This window comes from Eurypyga helias, unplaced genomic scaffold (assembly GCF_000690775.1).
Source record: "Eurypyga helias isolate BGI_N326 unplaced genomic scaffold, ASM69077v1 scaffold3280, whole genome shotgun sequence".
In the NCBI taxonomy this organism is placed as follows: Eukaryota; Metazoa; Chordata; class Aves; order Eurypygiformes; family Eurypygidae; genus Eurypyga; species Eurypyga helias.
The window spans coordinates 88,273-98,470 of NW_010224925.1; the positions used below are offsets into that span (position 1 = coordinate 88,273).

At 35.8% G+C, this 10,198-nt stretch overlaps 1 protein-coding gene across 1 annotated transcript in view; it reads right to left on the reverse strand.

The window, feature by feature from the left end:
- Positions 1-10,198, reverse strand: part of LOC104506279 (activating signal cointegrator 1 complex subunit 3-like) — a gene marked incomplete at its 5' end in the record, with an annotated part of 133,137 nt that overhangs the window by 79,736 nt on the left and 43,203 nt on the right. The window contains 4 exon segments of the mRNA XM_010147180.1: positions 2,945-3,170; positions 5,283-5,459; positions 7,704-7,790; positions 8,643-8,807. Coding sequence (XP_010145482.1) covers positions 2,945-3,170; positions 5,283-5,459; positions 7,704-7,790; positions 8,643-8,807 — 655 coding nt within the window.

Below are 10,198 nucleotides of genomic sequence, written 5' to 3' on the forward strand. Positions count from 1 at the left end.
GGTTGATTTATCACATTTTCACTGAAATGGCTTATAGAATTATGTGGAGCATATTTTAGATTTTAATTGGAATGGTCATAAGTAGTCAATGTTAAAAGCTACCTTACAAATGGCTATTGATACTGTCTGACATCATTGTGTGGTTCCTGTGCACACTTCCCCACGAAAAAATAGTAAAAAAAAAAAGAGGTAAGAAATCCTATTATTTGCATTATGTGCAAACTGAAAAGGTGATACAAACTTTTTCTTGCTATTGCACAAAATTTAGGAGCATCTTGAAATTGTTTGGGTTTTTTTTTTAATACTGATACTGACTTTCCCTCTTAGTTTTTTCTTATTTAACGAACTGGCAGATTTTGCTGCAAACAGGTGTTTATCTGTACTGTGAAGTAATGAATGGTGATGTTGCTTAAGATGCAAATCCCTAATGAAAAGTTTTAACACATGTTTAATCTGTATAATTTGCAGTTGGTAAAATAAGTGCACCTCCAGCAAGCGGATTATTAAAACACAAACCAATTATCTTTGCACAACTTGGTGACATATGCAGTGTTACAGCATACTTGCATAATGATGAGATTTTGTAGTTAGAGGTAAAACCTCAGAAACTGTGTTAAATAAATGTAGGTGCCAAATATTCAAAGATATGACTCAATAAGCTTATGTAGGCAAGTACACTTTTTCAAGGCAAATATCACTTTCTGTATCACAATGTGTGAGGTGAACTTCTGTCTTTGCAGAGGACAGCACTGAGGTTTTGTACACTGCTCTGTTAGGGGAAAACAAGGCTCCTCTCCCAGCTTGTATAAAACATTATAAAACCCTCTCCTCCCCACTCCCCCTTCTTTTACAACAGTCTCAATGTGAGAAACTATCAATGGCATTTAAGAAATATTAAAACCTTCTGATAAAAGCTGCCTACTTGAGAACACAGGTATGTTTAACAATTAAAGACAACTGCATTTTGCTTATTCTGCAATGATTTTCACCTGCATTCTGACAAACCAGGTCTGTTTATCTCAGATTTCTTGACTTTCCGCAAACTCCACGGTCGCACTGCAATAGTGCACAGATTGGTGTTGACTGATACGTGGTGACTGGAACCCAGGATGTGTGCACACAACATACTCTTCAATCACTGGGAGAGCGGGCGGCCATCCGACGCTTTTATCTCTCCCTAGGCCAGGGGTTGAGTCAGCCCGCGAGCTCCTGTCTTTTTTTATTCTGTCTCCAAGGTTACAGTAACATTTAAAAAGGAAGAAACGCTGAGACTGAAACTAGCGCTATGGAGTCAGAGAACAAGGCAGCACCTGGAAGCTGTGCCTTTTCTCAATTCAACACGGCTTTGAATTCAACTAAAGCGAAGGCGTGTGCCAGGCAAGCGCTTCCTTCCCCCCTGGGTGTCGGAAGGAGAGGCCAGACAGGGAGAAGTATGCCAAGTAACCGTACTGCAGGGACGCACCCATCAACTTGCTTTCACGTTTAGGAGGCTGAAGAACACGAAGTATCGTAACATACCATCAGCAATGACCTTTTTTCACAGGCAAATTCCAAGTTTCACCTACTTCCTGTTACTATGAAACAAAACTAGACGTTTTATAGGTGTATATTGATACATTTCCATCTAGTTAATCCTTGTCCCACTATGCTGAAGGAAGAAAACCTGGGTTTGTATTTTAATACAAAATGTCTTGCTTCTCCCAAGGAAGGTATAGGGAAAAAGAAGAATAAAAAATGAAAAGAAAAAAACCCACTAATACAATAAATGGCAAAGAATATTAAGTATTAAAAAGACTGCACAAATACATAAAAAAATTAACAAATATGAATTAAAAAGTGCTATAATGCTTCTAAAAGAGAAGCATGATGTTAGCAATTCCTATAAAATATTATATTTTTAATACATTTAAAATGACTATATGCTATAATGCACAAAGTAGGCTTTTAAAATTTTCTCACAGTCCTTTGGCTTAACTTTAAAAATAAAAATATAGCTTCTAATTCTGCAAACTTTTATGTATTTATTGAACTTTTTTCACCCTAAATTAGGGTGCTTTTTCCACCCTAAATTAAGTTACAAAAGTAGTTCTTTCGTCAAATGAGAGAAATATCAAGTCAGAGGACATAACTTCTAAAAGCAGTGACTATGAATTGCATTTTTGCTGTACAGTCAGATTTGTATTTAAAAAAGGAAGGTTGTTTCTCAATAACTTGGCACTAACAGGTGCAAAGAAAGCCCAAGTAAGAAACAAATACTCTAAGATAGGAAAAATATATTACAAGCAGATTTTTTTTGAACTTCAACCAGCTGGTGGGCAGTTTATGCTCAACAGTTTAGAAATTATCATTATGTCTATCAGGAAGCTTGTGGATTTTTGCATTAACAAAGTGGCAAATCCTTTAAAAAATCCCATTAAGGTTTTGCTTCAATGACACCAGTGACAGTGAATTCTCCATGTTCAATGAAAATTAAGGCAGTGTTTCAGAAGCAGGCCATTTACTGATAGCATACCAGGCCATAACTATCTGCTTTCATTCTTTTTCATATTGATATTATTTGAAAGGCCATATTTTGCTAACTGGCAAGAATAAACAGATGCCTTTTATGGCCGTGTATTTTGCAATCTGAGCAAGAAGGGATGCACAGGTCAACACAGATATGTACATATACATATACATGTAAATACATACGAAGATACATCTCCATTCCACATGTATTCTGGGGTTGGCAGGACATGGGCTAGCCTTATCCTCAAAGCCGTGCCACATTACAAGTTGTGGAGACTGGATAAACCTTTCTTATTGGACAGACCATAATACCATATGAACATGTCTACATGGCTTCCAGATCGGAGTGAGAGAATTAATTAATGTCTCAGATTTAGTTCTAATTTGCCCACTGACTACTAATTGTTCAAGCAGATCAGCACCGCCAATTTCTCACCTATTTCATCCTTTCTCATGTCCTTCATCTTGTCTATAGTGAGATTCTTCTCTTCCAACTTTGAGAGGACCGATGGTGGTAACACTGAGAACTGTCTCAAGGGGCTAACCCAGCCCCACAGCCGCTTGTCAATGACTTTGCTGAGATTCAGTAGTCGATATGTCATTGCAGGCCAACGTTTCCTAAGGGCAATCTCAAAAAGAGCTCGAACAATACGAGCTGCATTCTGGAGAGTGAAAAAAAAAAAGCAACAATGTTGTAATTCTCTCAAGTATTCTTTGTAAAATGAAAAGGATCCCATAGACTCATCTTGACAAACCATAACTATAGATTTTTCTTTTAAAACTTATTTCAAACATTCTTGAAATCTATTGTTTCCATCACTGTTTAATGGCATAATTACCTCATGCTTCCCTATAGAAATTATGAAAACAAACATGTGCAACTAATGAACGTTGTAGTGGCAGGTCTGCCACAGAATTTTGATGACGGTTATGCTACCATTAGGGAGCTCTGAACTTACTGTGTCTCAATCACTTCTGAATCAGATTCACTTACTGTACTTAATCTCCTCCTCCTTCTCCCCCTACATAATATACACCTGCAAACTCAGTTTATATGAAAATTGAAGTTTTAATTTTTCCCTTCAGTTGTGCTTCCGTAACAGCACTCCATTTCACCCTGAATTTCACAACATTTGCACAGCCGTTTAACAGTAGTGACTTTTTAAAAATGTTACTATCTTCTGAGACTACTGTATAACCAAACTGTATAAATCTGCTTTGGACTTGGAAAATTCATTACTAACACAAGCGTAAGCTTGAATGAGGTCAGTCTTATCCTGAAAACGTAAGTTATGATATTCCTTTTATAAACTTATTAAGCTGTATTATGAAGTTGTGTGTTTTTGGTCGTGTGTTTTTTTCTTTTTGGCCCACTTGTCCTGGATTAGCAATTCTGTTCTTGATTCATTGAATAGCACACAATCATTCTCCACTGTCTCTGCAATGCCAAGAGGAATAAAAAATAGAAAATTATTTGGTCGTGATAGGAAGCATATGTTACTGAAGAAGCACATTTCTTTTACGTAGAAAGGATGACTGATTTTCTTAATAGTCACTATCCAATTAAAAAAAAATCACAATTTATAGCACTGCTTCCACATGTACAATTTATGAAGATCTGAGAAGATGACCATGTTGCCTCACTAAAAATGCTATAATTGAGACAAATAAAAGCAATTGTCTTGAAAGCAAAGATTAAACAAATCATACTGAAAATGACCTTGCTGTGCAAGTACCACAATTTTTATGATGTGCATAATCATTTCAGATTTTTCTTATTTACGTGCTATGAAGTGTAAAGACTTCTGAAGAAGGTAATATTGCTATGAAAATCTTGCTGAAGAATACGTGTACTTTTGAACATTTAACTCTCATCTTTAGCACCAAATAAATGCATCTTTACAATCAATTATTTCCAAAATGGTTTTGTAACAATGAGACAAAAAATGATTCAATGCAACTTGTTGCTGACTGTTGGGAAAAAAAAAGCGAGACACAGGATGGGCTAAAAGGTAAAACTTTATAATCTATTTTATACATACATTATTGCTGCATATTGGGGATTGCCTATGAGCATTTTGTCACTCTGTGTTCTTTGGGATCCAGAATTCTAAACTTTCAAGCAAAACCCCTTTCTTTCTAAGATGGGCTCTAGCTGTGTAAGCAAGCAGTTCTGTGTCACAGACTTGCAGTCCCCTTATTATTCTGTGTAATAACTAAACATGCCGTGTAACTATCAACCATCCAGGTATCAAATCAAGCCAGCAAAGAAATATATAGACTGATATGTAAATCTGGATGATTACGTCTAGCAATAACGTTGTAATAGCACATCTTCCTTGTGTAAACCAAGGTATGTGAATAAAACATAAATTATGCTTTGCAGAACAAAATATAAAAGTACACAAAAGATAAATATAGATCTCAACAGTTTTCCATATTTAGAAGTAACTTTACCCAGTAAATTAAGAATAAAATTTCTGTGCAATCATAGTTAGAACTACTAAATATAATCAGACTACAGGGGTAATACGAACAAAAAACACACTCGTAATTAACAAAAAATGCAATAGTCTTCCAAGGTAGGCTTTTGCAAATCTTTTCTACTTAAACATTGTATCACACGTGCACACACACAGAACTCTGATTTTCAAATCAATTTGCATACAAAAGTACAAACAGTGCAGATCAAGGCCTACTTAGGTAATTGTAAACATTTGGGAGAATGAAACAGCAGAAGACAGCAACAGATATGTAAAAAATACTGGTTTTACCTGTGCAACATATGCAGAATCTGAAATAAGGGAGAAGCTGTCCATCTCCCCTCTGCTAATATATGTTTGAAGGAGGATATTAATTTTTCCATAATTGTTTTCCACACCTCCTGGAGCAGGAAGTTCACAGAAATCATTCAGTAAGGTATCCAGCTCTTCTATTTCTTCTTCCCTTACCTAAACCACAATTATACATTATGAAGAGGCTAGAGCAATTTGATAAAAATTTTTACAATGAAATGAGATTTTCCTTATAACATAGTTCCATTATTTTTAAATGGAGTCTCTAGTTTTAAGGAAGAAAAAAAGAAGAAAAAAACAGCAAACCCGCATGCTTCACAATGTAGCTAATAGACTACAATTGAAACTATCTTAATAGTGACACAATTACATTTTATTATTCATCACCATCTATTAAGGTTGTCATTGACATACAAAAATTTGATATGCCACAAAAATTGAATCTTCTGACCCTACCATCCTTCATCTGATAAGATTTCATTTTTTATTTGACCAGAGTAAAACCCCTGTCCATCTGGATTAGGGCAATCTTGAATTAACATTAAATGTACTCATTATTGTGACATAGTTTGCATGTGGCATAATACATTTTAAACTCAAAACTGTGAAGTACTATGATTCACGATATTAAAATTTTCACTGTTAATAAGATTAAGTCTTAATATGAGTAAAGAAATATTAATATCTATGGTTTGAATAATGCATAACATTTCACATTCTAACTGATGACCCTTACATGGCAAAATCAGCATAAATCTACATATTCTTTGATTTACTGATAGTCTGTTAGTGTAAAACTTATTTAAAGAGGGTAAATGTTTGGTCCCTGCAGGGAACCAGCTGAAAGTAATCTTCATTTGGACCTGACTACCTGACATACAAAAAACCCTAAGATGATTGGGTTAAAATCCCCATCTATCTAGCCACTAGTCCTATAGGAAAGAAAAAGATGAAGGACACAACCATCAGAGATGACTCCAGAGTCAGGGGAATATTATGCTCGCCTACAACAGCATTTTTGATTATTTTTTCTGCTCCTGCATAGCACAGTACAGGTCAAATCCAGATCTGTATTTCAGCTACTGGTGACTTACCTATCTGAAAAGGCGGAATTTTTAAAGGCATTATGGTGACATGATTCATATTAACAAAAGTCATAATTTCTATCAAACAGTGGGATAAATCCTGCCTTATTCTTGTGAAAATTTGTTACTAGTTTTAACATTCAGACTTGCGCAGCTCACGAAATCACTAAAAAATGGAAATGATAGTGTACTGATGCCATACCATACAGATCTGAGAAAGCAAACTAGAAAAACTATGCTGTAGTCAAGAAGCACTACTACTAACTTTATTACAAATATAGAAACATAACACATCATATTTTCCACATGCTTTCCTTTTAAATATTCAATTGCATTAAATTTAGACCTACCAAAGCAATATCATTATTAAAAAACCCCTTCTAACTTGGAAAATGTTGCATCAATCACTGTGAAACCTCACTGTTTATTATCTTCTGTAATAGAAGAGATTACAGCAAAATAGAATTTCTACATTAGATAAAGAGATGGTAATACTCAGACAATGTGTGCAAATATGTAAAAATATGTAGATGGTGAGGGATTCACACTGCCAGTTCGCAGAGCCAGGTGAGTGAGAGCCAACTCTGATCTGAAAGTTGTGTAACTGGTAAAATGGCAATGAGCCCAAGCTAATAAACCCTGTGGAGTCTGGCTTGCACCCCTGTGAGATGGAAGCATGGGCACACATGCTCAGGCCGGCTTGCAGTGTATTGTCTTGTGTCCTACTCACACTGGAGGCAAAAAGGGGGGTTGGAATTGATCTGAATATGATAATACAGTAATCTTCTAGCCTGCATAAAATCTGTTATAACAATTTTCTAGATTTCAAATTTGAAAATAATTTATCAGAATTTATCATTCTGCTAATCTAATGTTTCCTGCATGAAGTGTATCACAGAGTTAACTTCAGTGAGTCCTGCCTCATTTCTGATAAAGCAAATTGTTCAGGGAGATATCTAATAACGGTTTAAACTTCAATCAGAAAAACTATCTCATCCATAGGTGCACCATTCCAATGGACACTTACCTTCACTTGTTAATAACTGAGGAGCTGAAAAGTTCTTAAAAACATTTAAAAGGAATTCTTAAAGATCCATAACTAGTCATTAACTGTGCACTATAGTTCAAGCTGAACTACATACAAATTTGAGTGACAGCACATACAGTTCTTGGTAATTATGCCTACTTAGAAAACATTTATAACGGGGCTTAATATTTAACAAAACTTGGGTCTATATATGCTACTTACGGAGCAAGTACTATAGACGTGTCTAGAGCTAAAGCATGTTCTTTGTATGAAAGGATACAACTTTACCTTTATCTGTTCAAATTCTTCAGCTTTTGATACTATAGCAAGAATATCACCTTCTGTTTTATGAGCATCAAACAATTCATTGAAAGTCTATTAAAAATAAAATGAATTAACAGTGAAAATAAAAATATACATACAGCACAAAAGAAAGAAACATTAACCAAGATTTTAAAAGGCAAATAAGGTTAAACTGCAAGTGGAAGACAGAGTGATGCAATTTAAACAGGAAAAATTTTCAGAATGACTTCTTGGCACTTCCAGAAAAACACTCTGTCTAAACATGGGCACCCCAAAATTGAGAGACATGCAATCTGTGGCCACTTTCAAAAAAGTCTGGGGCATATTTGAGTGAATAAATCTGTGAGAGTAATTGTACACAATGACAGTAAACAGTTAAAAAGTATTAATGCTGGGTCTTCAGCTTTTATTAAAGAAAAAGTCTTATTTCCTGCCAAAGAAAGGATTAAGATGAACGTGTACATCGCATCAAGCTTCCAGTACAACAAAGTTTTTTACAACTGCATCTTCCTTTCATGTTTACAATGCAATCTGATTATAGCGCTAAAACATGTTTATGGTCGGCAACCTGAGAGGATTTCCATGCAGAAAAACTTCACTGTTATCAGACTCCATACCTGAATAAACTATCACGTACCAATGGTTGTACATGCTGTTGATATCAAAATGTTTCTTAGAACCCACTTAAAAGAAGGCAGGGACCATAGACATTTCAAATCTCACTTCACACCAAGTCTAATTTTTCAGTATTGCTTTATACTTAGTTTCCTTCTTTTCCTCTCTATTCCATCTCTCTCTGTATCGGTAAATATGATTTGAAAATATATTGAACAAATCAGCTACATACTTTGTAATATCTTACAACTATTTTAGGTCTACGTTCAAAAGAAGGAAAAACCCCAGAAATAGAACATCGTATTTTACCTCTATAGTGTTGTATTTAATATAGTAGTGGCTGGCAGTTCTGCCTAAATCTGTTGAAGAAAAAAAGCCAGTTCGTTCTTCAAAGCGAATCATGCGGGCTTTGTCCAGTTTTCTGCCGACTTCAATTACCAATTGTTCTCGGTGCTTTTCTAGACCTGGATCCATCTAGACATGAAACACACAGGTTTATTTGTATAAAAGGAAAAAAAGTGTTAAATAAATAATATTGTTGAGACAACGAAGTCTTACAAAGCCAGATTTCAAATAAGTGGAAGGTACAGTTATTAAGCCAAGATTTTCCCTAGATCTCACTAATAACAGTTACACTGACATTATCAACCAAAAAGTGCCTGTACAGGACAAAACAATCAGAATAATATCTCTTTTACAATGCTTCGATACAATGAATACAATGCAGCTAATATGGCTTGTGAAACAGTAGCATGATGAAGAAATAAATTTACATTGAAGTTTTTGAAAGAAAGTGTAATGATAACATTCGTAATGAAATTATCATCACTGTAACTCTTCACAAAACCATGGTATCTTACGGTGTCTCTTATTTATGAAAATGGCTGAAGATACACCTTGCTTCCATATCTGACATGAGGATGGCTTTAATTGTATCCCGAACAGAATAAACTTCAAAATAGATGGCTGAAATGTCTACAAGCAAAAAAACCTCTAACGCCCCTGAAAGCTTTGGGTAAGCCAGCTGGGATATTTTCATTATTGAGTTATAGGTGTACTGTATAAACATTCATGGTAAAAGCACACAGAGAGCTTGCTGTGCCCAACACCACTTCTATTCATACCAAATTTCAGGAACTTGGACATTTTGTCCAAGTAATAATGTACATTATCTCGTTAGTACATACAAGGCTGGGCAAAACTCCCATCTGAGTGGCACTGCTGTGTAACTGTGTGTTTCCACATCGTGCACGTGGGATACTCAGGCTGGCAGGGATGAGTAAAAAGGGATTCATAGTCATGTTAACCCTCTCGTATATGTGCACCTGAGATAGGGCTCTAACTGAAGAAGCAATGATTAGTCACCAAATTTGAAAAGACTGGAACTCCGTTCTAGTCCACAGGCAACATTCTTATTTCAGGGCTTGCACAGTTCAGTTTTCCTACGGAGTAAATCATACCAGCCCTCTTGGTAAATTTGCAACCCAGCTATATGACCAAGACTGCAAAAAGGAGCAGACTTTACGAATCGCTCTGGATCCATCTGCTCTGTGGGTCAGGATTCAGTTTCATCTTTGTGCCGAAGTGCTTCATCTCGTGTCCAGCGAAGCTGCAGGCGAACACAGCCAACTCCACAAAGCAGCTGCAAGACTAGTTCCTAATAATCTCTGTCTTCGCCAGTTACTCTGAAGCTGTTTCTCCTTAGTTATGGCTCCCCTTAGTTTCAAGTCAAAAGCTAAGATGACAAAAGTCTAGAGTGCTTTTCTCCATAGTAAGTCATGCACTGAGGTCAGATTTCACAGCAGAGGTGGTCAAAAAAAAAAAAAAGCGATCAGGATGCCAGATGTTTAACATTTCTTAAAATT